General features: G+C 31.1%; 1 protein-coding gene across 2 annotated transcripts in view; it reads right to left on the bottom strand.

The window, feature by feature from the left end:
- LOC129221917 (two pore potassium channel protein sup-9-like) overlaps positions 1-15,787 on the bottom strand; it is a 94,447-nt gene extending 78,660 nt beyond the window's left edge. Inside the window, exon 1 of one of the 2 annotated variants that reach the window (XM_054856295.1) lies at positions 15,562-15,787. In XM_054856295.1, the coding sequence (XP_054712270.1) occupies positions 15,562-15,598 (37 nt within the window). In that variant the 5' untranslated portion in view covers positions 15,599-15,787. Of the gene's footprint in view, positions 1-1,210; positions 1,776-15,561 lie in introns of those variants that run through there. The other variant, XM_054856294.1, reaches the window with a different exon arrangement.
- Positions 15,788-16,206: the final 419 nt, after the last annotated feature.

Genomic DNA, 16,206 nt, shown 5'->3' with positions numbered 1-16,206 from the left:
CTGAAAAGGTTGTTTAAATATATTTTACAATGGTCCAGAGCAAAGCAAGCCTGCAGGTGATCAACGTTCTTGCTCCAAGGAGGTTACCTAATCAGACTTTTTCTCGTTACGTCTGGTGTTGCATTTCAAGAAGTAATTTGAAACAAGAAATGAGAACAAGAAGTGGTGCGAAAATACTAAAATTGGTACACAACTAAAATATGGGGAATTTTTTTTTAATTAGTTTATTGTAATAGCTTCAAGTGGGATGATGCAGTTGAGCATTTTTCACGTGATCGATTGTTCATTTCATAACTTTTAGTGGCATTTTTTTATTTGAACTGCCACCAAGAAACCAAATCTTGGTAATTTGTTCGTTATAGGATAAACGCCAAGACAGCAAATCGCTTCAACCTGGTGACCGTAATACATTTAAAATGCCAAAAAAAATAAAGGTACATTTATATTCCATGATGATACCCTTTCTTGATAGTAACGGTTACATGTATGTACCGCGCGTGCATTCATACAAAATAAAAATAAAAAATTCCATGGCGAGTATAGCATGATTGCTCAGATTGTGGAAAAAAAAACAGGAGCTACAAATAATTGCAGTTTTATAAAAATAGGTTAAAAAAAATCTAAAAAATAATCACTATTTTTAATATATCTGTCTTTCAGATGTACACACCTCAAGTACAAACTTTTTTAATGGAATTTGCGAATGAACCGCATGCATATTGACATTTCATTCCTTCATTCATTTTATTCTTTTTGTAATAAATTTGAGTAAGTACGAGTTATACAAATTAAAAGCGCAGAATTATTTAATTATATTTTTAACTATACTTTAAGGCTTTAAAAAACTTAGCTGTAAGTTATTAAAACGGTCAATAACCACTATTAAATTAATTTTTCCCTCTGTCATAATATTTTTTAGATATTACTATATTTTTCTCATGACAACGGTATTTCTATGAGTCAACTTTATGCTTTCGAGTAGCTATTGTTTTTAACTTTGGTCTTTTGTTCTTTTGCCCAGTTTTGCACACCTCAGATTAAAGTTCACTGTCGCTCTTGACGAAAATTCAATATCATATTAGTCAATCAGATGTGATCTCATCCCCATGACTGGTAGAAAACTAGGGGTAAGAAGTTTGACTGGTACTAAAATCACCTATACTGATGTAGAATCTCTAATAATAACAAAAAATATTTTTTAAGCACTCACCAATTGTCGTAAGCACCGTCGTTGCAAAATAAAATGCTCCGGCAAACTTCCACTGTATTCCCGCCTTATGTGGTACTCCTTTGATAATTACTGTAGACCATATACGATAATCCTCCTTGCTTATGTTATATTTCTTTATGAGCAAACCTTCAATGTGGTCTAAAGTATTCTTCTGCACTTGCTCGTTTTCAGATTCGAGAGCGTCAAAGATGGCCGCCCCTATTAAAAGGTATGTGAAGGTACACACTATCAGAGATAAGGTTCGAACGTTTTGTCTCTTCATTCCTCTCGAGCTCTGAACTCTCGAGAACCAGGGTCGATCACATGACTAAAACCAAGTTCGAACCTCGACATTTGATGACAATTTAGATGATCCTCATTGGTGGACTTAATGAAAATTATCACATCATTCGGTAGATAAAAAAGCGATTTTCTTGTCGAAAATCAAAAGACAATAATAACAAATATTGGCTATTTTAAAAGATGTTCTAAGCTAAAAGTTGCAGTATACTGTACTACTTAATATATTTAGCCATGAAAAAAAATTGTCTGCAATTTATTTTTCTTTTTGCCCAAACAAAATGATTTATAATGCTGCCGTGGTTTTAATTGAGTTATATATTCAAATTTTGACTATAATGTTATTTTCTTTACAACTTTTTAAACTAAACCACGTGAGCAGATGGTTAACAGCTTTTACATACTATAACTCATCTGAGCTGAACACTTAACGTGTACAACGAAACAATATCTTGCTGTAGCACCATGCGTTGTTTTCATAGTCCTTTTGAATAGTTTGTAATCTACTGAAAAAAGAGCAGCCATTCTTAACTTGTGATATCTAAACTATGATGTCAAATCAATGCCTTAATTTATATTTTATGAATCATGGAATGACGTTCTAGTTTGATTTATGCGAAAAAATATCATCAAACACGATTAAGTTACATTTCTTCGCAACAAATCCATGTGATGATGAAACTCTACACAAAAGCTTGAGCACATTATATCCGTTAAATTTACTAATCTCTAATGGTAATCCTAGTTGAAAGATTTTTTCTCTTTCTTGAAATGATCCAAGAAACCTTTTCTTTGTTTTTTCTGAACTTATTCACGTGCCTATGATCCTGAAAAAGAAAATATGATCGTTAGAAACCATTTGCTGTAAAATATTTCACTAACTGTTTCTGAAAAGTTATAGCGGAACAAGGATAGACTTCCCACCAAGCGGCTCTGTCACGGTTAAGTAACTGTCGAAAAAAGTTTCTTAGTTTGGTAGAAATCGATAAAAATAAATTGCCGTTTAGCACGGGATGTCGAAAAACGCCGGAGAGAAAAATCTTTGATATCTTATCTAAATCTTACCAGAATGAAGAAAAATAGTTTTTTCCTTTTGTGCTGGCCATTTATTTTTGTCATAAACAATTGTCTGAAAGAAACTGAACCCAAATTTGGTTTTTAAATACACAAGTCAAAATGAAAAACAACGCTTAAAATATTGTTGTGAAAATCTGGGGACATTGGTTGCATTTTCCTCTCTCCCAGAATGTGTTATTTTGAATTTTTATACTGCATCTAGCATTTTAAAATTTTATTAAAGTTGGTATTTTTATGTGAACATTTTTAAATGTGGACAAGCGTTTACAACAACATATGATTATATATATATATATATGCACTTGGGGACATAATTTGCAACGAAAAGATTGATGTTTCGTTTACTAGTCAGATATGTTTTTCTCTAATGCAAGAGATTTAAAGAAGAAACATTATTTGGAAAATTTGTAGAAAAAATGTAAAGGAGAAAAATTCTTCAGAAAATTTGAAATAGAGTAGGAAACGCATTGGCAACTTTCGATAAGAAACCATTGTTAAAACCATAAAAACCGTAATAAACAATAACAATTAAGTAGAACAAAAATTAAAAGGAACATATATAAATAGTAAATGCACATTTACATTTGTTTAAAGAAATTAACTTTTCAAATAATCACTTAAGAAATTAACTGAAAATACATATTTCAGGGGGTAATATAACCCTTAATTAAAGCACAGAATTGTGAAATGGACTGAAACATGCTACAATTGCTAAAACAGTTTTCGTTTCAGTAGATTCAAAGTTTGATAGCTATATGTTTATACTTTGGACAGAAATTATTTATTTTGGAGGTAAAAGATAATTATACAATAAAACGTTGACATAATTTTATAAAAAGTATCATAATTGCTAATGTATGTTTCTTAAGTTTCGAACTTGGGTCACAATTGGAAAGTAAGTAGACTAAAACGCGTAGAAACTAAAAACTAGTTTTCATGTGTTTGTTTGCCTTCTATCAACAGTGCAATGTACACAACAATATTTTCAGATCATCATTTGTTGTATATTGTACGTAAAGCAATTGAAAAATTAAGAAATAGCTCAAAGATTATAGAAAATGATAATTTTGGAAAAAAGACATAAAGGATTCAAAATGTTTTAGGTCATTCCTTAATTAATTGATTGTTTCAAGTTGCTACAAACACTTAAGAGAAAATTTCGAATGGGGAGAAAATCAATCTACAAAAGTGATTTTTTAGAAATAAAAAGAAAAAAAAAACCTCAATAAAAAAGTATTCTTTGACAAGTGTAAGTAAATGAATTAAATGCTCATTCTATATCGTGGAGGAAATGCTACATGGATGCCTCAGTTGCCAAATCGATTAACTCTACTTTTTTGAAAAAATCCTCATTTCTTCTTTAATGGTGCTTAATCAATGCTTAGAAAATGAATTTATATTAAACTTTTTGTTCAGTACATTTCCGATCCTGCGAATGCAGAAAATGTAGCACGAGGACCCATTCACTCCTATAGATAACACTATCTTCTTCATCACTTTTCTCGACTTTTTGTTTCATGGAGTCAATCGATTTGGCAAGTGAAGCATCCACATGTAGTTAACTACCATTAATTTTTTCGTACTGTTTCGAGAAAACTCAACACGTTAATATTTTAAATGAATTTTTAAGAACGTGAAGTCAACTAAATGTTATTAAACTACAATTAAAAAAATATATATATTTACTTAAAATTATCTGTGTTTTCTTTCAAACAAACATTTTCAACAAATGTAAAACATTTTTTTTTTTCAAATTTGCAGCTACCTACTGGTATTCAGCCTTTGATATCAAATGATACATATGAGGCAGTGAGAAGCAAAGGGGTACAAGTGGACTATTTTAAATTTCGAGTAAAACGCGTTTAAAGATCAGATCCTAGGTAGACTTTCATTGAATTTTTTTTCTAAATCATGCTGTACAGCAGCACCTACCAGGGCTACTAGTACCATCTCTTGCCCCAAGACAGAGGAGAGGTTCACCTACCATTTGTACTAGTTATCTCCAAATTTTTAATTTTGCCAATTGCATCCCTTTGCTTCTTACTACCTCATGTGTCAAAAAACAGACTATTTTTTTCGCAATGGTAGTTTTTGTCAAGAATGTTGTCTATCAGATAATCCTTAAGTTATAAACATATTTTTTTATAAACACTTCTGTTGTCCGAAATAATAATAAAAAAAGGGTTTGATGTACGTAGCAGAGTAAATTTAAAAATTAAAATATTTTGTTAATTGATTGAATTTGTACCAACAATTCGATGAAAAAACTAGATGATTAGGGTAGACCAGTGGAATGCCGCCACTTTAAGGAACTTCAATTTTTTTCACCATCAAAAATCGTATTTATGAGCTAGATCAATGTTTTGCATTATTGTGTGCCAACTTATGAAAGTATACAAACAGTGTTATTAATAAATCAACAAAGGAAATAGTCATAAAATATCAACTTGTCAACCTCTGCACTGTGACGGTATTACCCAGGGAACTGGGGGAAATCCCGCCATGTACCTGGAGTAATCCCGCCATTAGCCAATATGACTGAAAGACTAAGAAGGAAAATTTATTGAAAATCCTATAAGCAATTAGTATTACAATATAGGAATTAAAAAGCAAAAGAAATGATATTTTTAGTTTTACCAGTGAAAAAACAGTATTTTGAATTCATCTGCTTTTTTTAAAATTTACAAAAATCACAAATGTAGTTTATTGCTGTTTCAGCATCGCTAGACTCTGAATGCACCCACATGCCACAGTAAGTGCATTTGTATTATAGCTCGCTCGTTCCATATTTATTGCATATAGCACACAGCATATAGCACAAAGTTACACAAAGTTTGGATCGCTTGGATCAAAAAGGTTATCATTTTCGTCGTCGTCACGAAACTTTTTGAGGTCGATATCCTCCTCATCTAAAGAGTTTTCCAAACTAAAAAGTCGCTTACACCTTTTCTTAACAAATTTATTCATTTTCTTTTGCCGTGTTGTCACTGCTTTCTCTTTCTTTGCATTTGGATTCAGTTTTGATATACATTCCCAAAACCTTTGCTACAGATTTTCTTTCGGCTGGTTTCTTTTTCAATGTCCTTTCCTTTCTTTTATTTACTGTTTCTTCCAAAATGTCTTCATTTTGGTTCCCACCATGTTTTCCCAAGCTTTAGTGCTACAAAATTACCAGATATCAATAAGAAATGACCGTCTTTCTGAAACTGGGTGATTTGATGTTTTCTTTGTTTTTTAGTCCACGTCATCCTCAAATTATGTTTCAGATTCTGAATGCTCGCTATATAATACATTATGTTCATCACTATTTAAGACATTATGTTATAAATAGTTGCATTTTTAATATAAATAGCAGATAAAAAATTAGTATGGTTGGAAAAATATGAATATTAGTACGAAATTTCAGCCATAATGCACATTACACAATATGTCCATCTGTACCTATATCGATTTACTGTGTTTCTAATGCTTTTATAAAGCTTTTTTTATATAAAAAGCATAAGAAACATATTATTTTAGGTGTCACTACTGTAATTTTACATTAAAGTTTAAAACAAACCGTGCAAAAAGCCATTCGAATTAGAAAAATCTTTTTTTTAAATAACTCCATAACATACTAATTTCGAATGATTATATTTCCGAAAGTAATAGGAGTGACACCGATTTTTTAATTTCATATGTTAGACGAACATGTTGGTTATCAAACTTAATTAGTTTCAAATCTCTGCTATGAGGGTGAGAGTAGTAGTTAGATTTTAAACATTTGCATTTTTGTGAAATTTATCATATAAAAGTTCCAATATCTTCTGGCGCCCTTATAGTGACACCAATTTTATTACATATTTTTGATTTATGCAAGTGTAGCTAGGAATTTATGTAAAAACTTTGGTGTCATCATGAAGACGCTTTGAGAAAATTGGCATTGAATGTAGTAAAAAAAATCATTTTCGGTCATTTTTAAACAGAGTTTGTCGCCGTCGCTCTCGTAGTGACACCGATTTGACAGCTGTAATAGTATCTATGAAAACCATATAACAGTATAGAATTTAAAAATCCATGTCATTATAGGGGCGCTTAAAGCAACAAGAACTTTAAAATCTGCAAATTTGAAAAACACGCAAAAATGTGCCAGGCCCCTAAATTTAAAAATTTAATTTCCCAAAAATGGTAAGGCAGACAAAGCTCATATTTTGCACAAACATTACATTCATGATAAGGAAAAACTTATATGAAAATAAAGAAAATTAAAAATGTCAACAATCACAACCTGCCTGATCCTTACAGACAATGGAAAAACCCTTTAACGTATTTGTTATTTAGGTATATGTTTCTTGTTGAAAAATATTTTTCTTTAAAATATGATGCTTCTCCTACATATTTTACCCGTGTTCATATGAGCCCCAGGGGCATATGTGAACAACTGCAGACGTTTTATAGAAATACCATAAAATAAAGGAATTATTTTTTTAAAATATTCCAAAAAAATCCATGAGACAAAGAAAAGTATTCAATCATAGAGACACTTTTGAGTTCAGAAATTTAGAATATTTTTTGAAAAATAAAAAAATGAAAAACATTGTTCACATGTGCCCCTTTTTCTCCTACTAACACATATCTTTAGTTTTTTTTTTTTTTTTTTTTTTTTTTTTGTGATTATGATTTGAGACATTTTTTTAGGTTTATTTCAATTTTGAGTTGGAATAAAAGCAGCGTATCTGAGAGATTGGCGTAACCTTTTAATAAATTTTCAATACATTACATTTCCTATATTTTACAGGAAGTTTTTATGAACGTAGAAGCCTTTTAAACCTATTTGTCCAGGGGCCATTCCTCAGAAAACGCATATCATTTATGCCTAACATAATAAAATAAATAGAAAATCTATTTTAGCAAATATTTACCTAAACAGTCGTACGTATCTCTCAAATACAAACAGCAAATGTTCTGATTGCTACTGATGCTAAAAAATTTTTAAATGTGACTAAAAGCAGGAATAAGGGAGTGGGTGAATAACTAAAGCCAGACGTTCGAAAGGTCTATCTGGCGATATAGTTATAAAACGAAATTACCTCGTATTGTGTCTCTCAAATAGGTGCGCCCGCTGGAATGGATTATGTCTTATGGACTGTCCACAATTGACGTCCCACTTTGAAGGGGGAGGGGGAGGGGGAGTTCGGGATATTAGAAAAGCTTGTGACGTGGGGGAAGGGAGGGGGGAGCAAGAAGTGTGATGTTACGCATTCTTTATACGAATGTGCTTTTACAACATAGCGTGCAAGGGGACAAGGAGAGGGTTGTGGTGAAGTATGACGCTTTGTGACAATGTGAAAACGGGAATGGGGTTAAAAATTTTGAAAAAAAATGTGTCTTAATTATTGTACAAACTCTTATTAAAACTAAAAGTTTTACTTCCTACAAAGTTTGCACATTGTAAAGTGCGTCTAACTTAGCAGATAATCTAAAGTTAGTAGGAAACATCATTCGAGAGAAAAATATTAATGCATGTTCTCCTCTGAAAGTTATTTTGACGTAAACAACTCACTATATAAACTGTATGCAGCAACAGCTGCATATATGAGGGAACCTTTCTTTTGATGTAATAGAGGATTTCTCAAAATTGTCATGCACTTTAGAAAATGATTTCTATTTGAATTGAGCGCTAACCTATCAACGTTCAAATCGACTCCAATGCCTCCTGAAATTCAGCCACTTTTAGATAATAGGAAATGTTATTCAGAGGAGAATGTTGCATTGATGGAGATTCATAAGGCCCCTCCATCATGTCTGGACATCCGATTAGCGTATGATTAAACAATCGTTCACGACCAAGGCAGTTTCATACGTTAAACTTCAATGCCTTTATATTGCACTATTTCTGTATGTGAATATTTCTGGTCTTTAGCAACGAACGAATAGGTTGCAATATTTTCATGTAATGAAAAAGAATTTTATTGGTAAAAGACCGAAATATCTACTAATGTGGTTTTTATTTATTACATATGATATCAATGGTTGTTTTCAGGAAAACGGCCAAAGACTAACAGTGTCATTATATCATCAGAATAAAACTTCATAATTCCTTACAATCCACTGAATATAAAAAGTGTTCAATTTTTAGAGTGGTTAGTGAGAATATTTGTGTGAAAGGGGCTTTAGCGAAGGGGCGGGGGCTTGAATCAGAAAGTAATTTAAAAATCTAGTAAGTAAACACGTCTCAGAAGTGGAAAAACAAGATTTTCTAATCTTTTTCGACATTTTATAGAGGGAATTTACTCGTCACAAATTGAAACATAAAAAAGTGCAGCAACTAAGTAAGTTCATACTTTTAACCAGAATGTAAGCAAAACGTTTTGTTAGTGTTCCTTTATATGAATAATAGAGAAGGAAGTAACTGATGCCATTACTATACAAAAAAAAAAAACTTTTGAAACCTTGGTTTAAAAAAAACGTGCTTTTCATTCACTGCAATTTAGGGAAAACCGCCAGTATTGGACCCCCTAAGAGCAAGAGACCCGTGTCGCTAAATGTGAAGCAAAACAAAAATGAAAAATAGGGCATCTGAAGACAAATTTAATTAGGAATAGCCATAGATACTTACTGTCTGTTAATATGAGGATAATTTTTAAAAAAAGTATTTTTCACAAAGTTGCAAAAGTCCAATTTAGGAAGACATGCGCCTATATTGAGCCATACGCTTCCTAAATTAGACAGTAACAGTAAATGATATAATAACTTGCATTTGAATCCTACCGTCTTTTTACAGGATTTGCAATGGAATTTCCTTTGCTTTGGGTCTAACTTGGCGCAGTGTTGATGAACCCACTGATGGCATTTTATTCACTAAATCATGCTTTGCACTTCATCTCTATGGCAAATATTGTAATACTCTTTGTAATACTTTTTTGCTCCTTCTTTTGCGGCTTTTTCTGTTATGTGTCCTTTTTCTGAGGCGATGTCGTTAGAACGTTTCAAGTAGGTTTTCTTCTTCTGCCTTACATTTTATATGCGAAGGTAATATGTGTGCCACCTCAACAAAATCATCAATAGAACCGATGATCATAACTTGATGAGAACTAACCACTGATTCCTCGGATCTTATATTAATTTTATCCGTACATTGTTCTTGTGCATCTTGAACAGCTGACATCGAACATGTAGCATGTTTACTTTGGTAGTTTATCTGGGCTTCAAACTTCTGACTCAGTTGCTGCAAAGTCGCTGTCATTAAACGCAAATTTGCAAACATTTCAGACTCCTGCTCCAGAGAATCCATTCACAGAATACTGGCCACGCTTGCAGTTTGTCTTGCATTCAAGTATCACAGGTTCGATTAAAATATGTGGACAGAGGCTTGAAAAATGCCACGTCTAAGGGCTGTATACGATGCGTAGTGTGTGCTGGAAGAGGACGCATTATTACACCGCTAACGTTAACCAAGATTATAGCATTGCCCCATATCATCATGCCTACAAACAGCTAAAGCTCCTTACATTATTTTACCCACCTAGGAACCATATTTCCACTTTTAGAGATCTTCTAAAACCAGGATTGATGTAAATTAACGTACTTTGAAATTAATAAAGAAATCAGCAAGGAAAAAAAGGTTAACGACCACAAATTTCAGTCAAATTAAAAAAAAAAGGAGTTTCATCAAACAAAACTGAAGTTAAACCTTCTGGCGAAAAAGAAAGGAATTAAAAAGATCAATTTTACGTGGTTAAAGCTTTTAAGCAACTTACTTAATAAAAACTAGTGTGAATGCTTTAATAAACTTTAATTTATATTTTAAGTAATTCTAAAAGAGCATTTTAATGTCACCACTAAGTTATTTTCTATAAAAAAAATAGAAAGTCTTTGAATTTCATCTTCTTAAACTGGACTACCGGTCCTCGTAACTAATAAAATAATCAGTCAACAAGTAACGTGAAAAAGCACAAATTTCAGTCAAGTTGAAAAACTATATTTAACCAAACTGAAATTAAAGCTTATTGGATAAACATTAATTTTATAGATGGCAGCTTCTAGAAAGTGTGCTTGAAAAAAACAAAATGTCAAAATGAATTTCCTAAATTAGTGTTAAAATATGCTCAAAATAATCCTAACTACGTTATTCAGTTACACTAATCACTTATTTTATAACGAAATAAGTAAAAAGGCTTGCTTAAAAACATATTCTCAAATTGTACCACCGGTCCAATATGAGAAAATATTTTCGGTCCAATAAGGGAAAACACACCATTTTTTATTCTTTTATTTGTACCTTGTCAAAAAGTTTCCCAATCGTGCATGTAAATACATCGCTGTAATCCCCATTAAATAATGTTTAAAATAATATAAAAGCAATTTTGTCAGTTCAAAAGTTTTAGTATTATTCTACTAGATACAAACTCTCAAAATAAGATCGAACACGTTTTCAACACAAATCACATCGTATCTCCAACTATGCAGATCGAAATGTGACGAAACTTCATCCTCAAAGGTTTCAAACACAAATCTTTGTATTTCCACCGGTAGAGTGTAACACAGAACTCTACGCCAAATTTTAAGCCCCCGGTTCAATTTAAGCAGTGACCCAATATAGGTGGCCTTCCTCTATATCTTTATTGGTTGCTATACTTTACATGCTCAGTTATGACAAATAAAAAGATTACTTATTAGCGATTATTTTAAAATCGCACAAGCAGAAATAGGTACTAGAAACACGCGTTTCACAGTTTAAAAAAAAATCCTTTTCTTAATGGAAAAAGAATAAGGACACAAATTTTTTGGCCACATTTATTCTTAAACTAATTTTTTTTAGCACATTCCAAAAAAAAAAAAAAATGCCATGCAACCCCAGTACACGTTTTGGCGAGTGCTAGTTAAACTATTAAAACGTTGTTGCGCTCGTACCTAACTGCGTATTTGTTGTTTCATTAAGGGGTCACAGTACCTTCAAAAGATTTTTTTTTTAGTTTAAGTAAATTTCGTTTTTCTTTGAAACCATAACATGCACGCTTACTTTGCAATCAACAATTTATTTTCAAAATTTGAAAAATGGCTACTTTTTTAAATTCAAAAAATTTAGGAAAATTTGAATTTTTTAAAATTTCTGAGACTTTTTTTTCTTTTTGAACTTAATAAAAAAAAGGTTTTTGCTAAACGATCACAATAATTATCTCTAAAGATCTGTGCATTCATTAGCTTATATATTTATTGGAACATTTTCTGTGATTAAATATGTAAAAATTGTTTTTTTTTTTAAATTAAATAAGAATAACATGCTCTAAACATTTAAGTAATTTATAAAATGCTTATCCAATGCACAGTTTTGTTAAATATATTATTCTGACTGCAAAAATGTATTTACTTTAAAGCTGTATATTTAATAGAAAAAAATCCTTAGGGATTCTAATGACATCAAATCGCAAAGAAAGAAACAATCATCGAGAAAAGTGATTTAAAGTTTTTCTTTTGCATAAGAACGTAAAGCGAGGATGACGAAAAACCACTTATAACTTTTTAAATACTTGAACTAAAGCTATGAAATTTTTCCCCTGTGTTTTGACTAATTTTTAGTTTTGAAATATGCAGTAAAAATGTTTTAATCGTTTGATCATTTTTGAGGTACTGTAACCCCTTAAAATTCTAAAAGTGTGAACTAATAGCCAGCACTTTTTTTGTATTATGGTATCAAAAAAAAAAAAAAAAAAACTCCTAAAATTCATCAAAATGGGAAGTTCAGCTTCTAAAAACTTAAAACACTGAATACAATGAAATTGCTTGTAAATATTTCCATCGCTTAATGTTGAGAAAAATACATTTGTGAAAATTCTACACTTCAACCAGAACTAAACCAACATTTTAGCCTTAAAATGCGTCACGTTTCCATTTGTCAACACATATATTTAGTTTTCTCATATTCTATGGGAACAAAATTAAATCTCTGATGCTAATAATCACCAAAATGTAATCCGAAGTCGATATGTATAGAATTTTAGTGCGGACAGAAATTATTATTTTTTTTATATCTATATTTCTCTATTTGCTGCATGTAAGGTTTTTTTTTTTTTTGGTTTTGTAGAATTGAGAATGACCTGCTTTTCTGTGAAAAATAAAAAAATAATGTTTGAACAGTGAGGTATGTTTAGAATACTTTTCAGTGTTTGATATATTTGAGCAAAATGCAGTTTTTCAGTATAAACCCAATGTTACTCAGTTGTTAATATCTAACATAAACCATGCAGTACTCATTCTAGAGAGGTCAATGTTAATCATTAGTTATTTTGAAATCGTTAAAGTGATGATCATTAGATGTTTAGTAGCATATGTAACAGTTTTTTGTAATCGTTCGCTGTTCAGTAGATTGAAAAATAGCATTTAGTATACTCAAATCATTAGATATTTAGTAATCATTAGATGCTTAATTTATTTGAATGAAAATTGCTTTTTAGTTTCAGCCAAATGTTGCCAAGTGGCTATTTTTAACAGGAACCATTCTTAAATCAAAATATGATTTTTTAAGCATTTAAACGTGATTTGAACAAAAATAAGAAACCCAAGAACACTTTTAAAAATAATTTTCAAAAATCAGAAATTCAAGGATTAAAACCTTACTTATTCTGCTGATGTTAATATTACTTTTAGCTAGATATTTAGAACTAGATATTTTCAAAGTGCATTTTTGAAAATCTAACGGTTTTGGTTTTTTTGAAGAAGCTAAAGATCCTTCTTCAAAGTCAAAAGCATGGATATAAAATCCCTTTCTGTGAATTTATGATAATAATCTTATTTTAAATTGGATTCCACATAAAAACTTCCTTTAGGAGAAGAAGGGGAAATGCTAAAATGAGAAAAATGAACCTTAATCATTAACTGTTTGTAAAAAATACGTCTTTTCTGAAACAAAAGGGGATTTCGTAATCAATAACATATTTCTGCTTGCATTAATGTTTTTGCACATTAGACTTTTCTAAAGTCCTCTTATTTCTAAGAAAATTTAGTTTAGTGCACGGAATAAAGGAAATATTTTCGTTATTTAAAAGCTTACATTGTATTTTTCACTTGGAAGACACTTTTTGAGCAAATGTTTTCATACTTACAGCAATGAAGTTAAAAAAAAAACATATGTAATAGCTTTTTGTAAAGTGAGCATGTTTAAAGCCAAAGTTTGTCTTCTGCCAACCATTTTTGTGTGTATCCTTTATTCGAAATAAGTGATTTATCAAAGGATATTTGATTCTGATAAAACTTAAAATGAAGTATTTTATTTCTCCAAGTAGGAAAGAAAGAAACTAAAATCAAAAAATGGAGGTGGGGCTGATTTGATGATATGCTTCAAATGACTTACGACTAAATCACTGTTAATAGATGCATATAAAGCGTGAGAAAAATGTTTTGAAACTCAAAGCCTTTAACTATTCGACTGATGAAGTGGCAAAATTAGACTAATACACAAACATGTCAGCCTCAACTGAATAACCTCTTATGTTTACTACAAAATAAACCACATTTCTGCTCATAAGTAATAATTTACCTCTTTTCACCTAGCATGTGAAAACTTTGCACACTTTAGTTTCATATTTAATAATATGAATAACGTCATGATTACACAAAAGCAGGATACTATTTTGTCCAACTCTACATTAAACCTGTATTTTTGTTACTATTACTTTTTATCCTTTTTAAATCATCCACTAAGAATGTTTTAAGTCAGTAAAAAAATTTAAAAACATTAGCTGATAAGGAAACACTCCGAACCAGTTTTACTTACTTCCATCATTTTATTCTTATTTTAATACACTTCACAGTAAGTAGCATGAGCTATTTTAAAATATCTAAATATATGAATTATATAATTAAAAAATATGTATCTTCTTAATACTAAAGAAAACAATTGCATTCTAAGAGACCTAAAACAATGAAACATTAGAGGAAGCCAGAAGCACTGTGAAAGCTTACTTCCATGCATTGTCATAAACAATATAAAAACTATTTTAAACTTCTCCCAAAATTTCGAAAAGCACAAAACGCAAAAACGTTACACAAAAGGACAACTTTTCCATCCACACTTATAGTAAGGAGTGCTCTTAGTTGCAATTAGAACAGGAAAAGTTGAGTTGCTAAAAAAGTCCAAACATTCATTGGGGCTATTTATACTTTTAGAGGTATATACTTTAATGAATAAAGAAGAATTGCTTTAGTTTTCGACAAAAAAATCATTTTACGTTTAGAGAAATTTTGCAGTAAAACATTAGAAGAAATCAGAAGCTTTGGAAAACCTTAGTTCCATGCTTTGGCCTAAGTAACATGAAAATGTTTACCATTCTCTCCCAAAATATAGATGAACACAGTACGCAAAGATATTGCACAGAATGAAAACGTTACCTTTAATAAATATCATTACTTCTCATGGTGAAAAATGGTCTAGGTACCCAAAATATCGTGTGCAATTGAACAGCAAAAGTTAAGTTGCTGAAAAGGTCTGAAGTTTTTTTCGATTATTTGCAAATTTAAAAGTAATTAGTTAAGAAGAATAATTTCAGTGCTCTGCAAAAGTAATATTTCGTGCTGAAAGAATGATAGCAATGAAACATTGGAGGAACCCAGAAGCACTGCTAAAACTTACTTCAATGCTGTACCATAAGTAACATGAAAACTTTCATAATCCTCTCCCAAAATTTCAAAAAACACAAAACGCAGTGATGTCACACAGAATGACAACTTGCCCTTAAATAAATCTCATAAACAGGCATAGTGAGAAATGCTCTAGGTTGTTAAAATATCATTTGCAGTTAGAACAGAAAACGTTGAATAGCTGAAAAGATCCAAATACTCATTGGGAATATTTATAAATTAAAATATATATATATTTATATAAATATTAATTAATAAAAATTAATAAAGTTCGTTCTCTGAAAAAAAATAATGTTTCATACTTAGAGAACTATTGCAATGAAACAATAGAGGAAACTAGAAGCACTGCTAAAACTTACTTCCATGCTTTGCCATAAGTAACATGAAAACTTTCATAATCCTCTCCCTAAATTTCGAAAAACACAAAACGTAGCGATGTCACATAGAATGACAACTTGCCCGTAAATAAATCTCATTAACACTCATAGTGAGAAATGGTCTGGGTACTCAAACTATCATTTGCAATCAGAACAGAAAAAAATGAGTTGAAAAAAAGTAAGCAACGAGATTGCATCGTCTGCTCTCGTTGCCTCCTGCAGCCTACTAAACCGGGAGAGGCTCGGAAGAAAGCTCGGGAGCTAGGGAGGGTCCATTATGGCGCTAACAAGGTAGGTGGGGAGGGTTAGAACGATGTGAAAGTGACTTTTCCTAGATTTAGAACCAGTGTTTGGTGTCACGGGGGATGTAATATCACAGTATTCAAGAATCCGTGTCTTTGCCGAGGAAAAGCAAAGTTGACTGCTTAAAATCCATCATAATTTAACAGACAACGTTTAAGTGAAGAATTATTGATTAATTGAAAATGTGAAAGTTACTTCTAATCTACAAGTTACTTTTGATAAAAACCAAAGTTTGTTTTCTGATGTTTTGTTGGTTTTATCCTGATTTCGGTGCGTAATGAAATTTTCCGAGCAATTCCAAGAAAACTAGTAAACTTATAGTGG

Source organism: Uloborus diversus, chromosome 5 (genome assembly GCF_026930045.1).
Source record: "Uloborus diversus isolate 005 chromosome 5, Udiv.v.3.1, whole genome shotgun sequence".
NCBI classification, from domain to species: domain Eukaryota; kingdom Metazoa; phylum Arthropoda; class Arachnida; order Araneae; family Uloboridae; genus Uloborus; species Uloborus diversus.
This window is presented reverse-complemented; position numbering and strand designations above follow the sequence as displayed.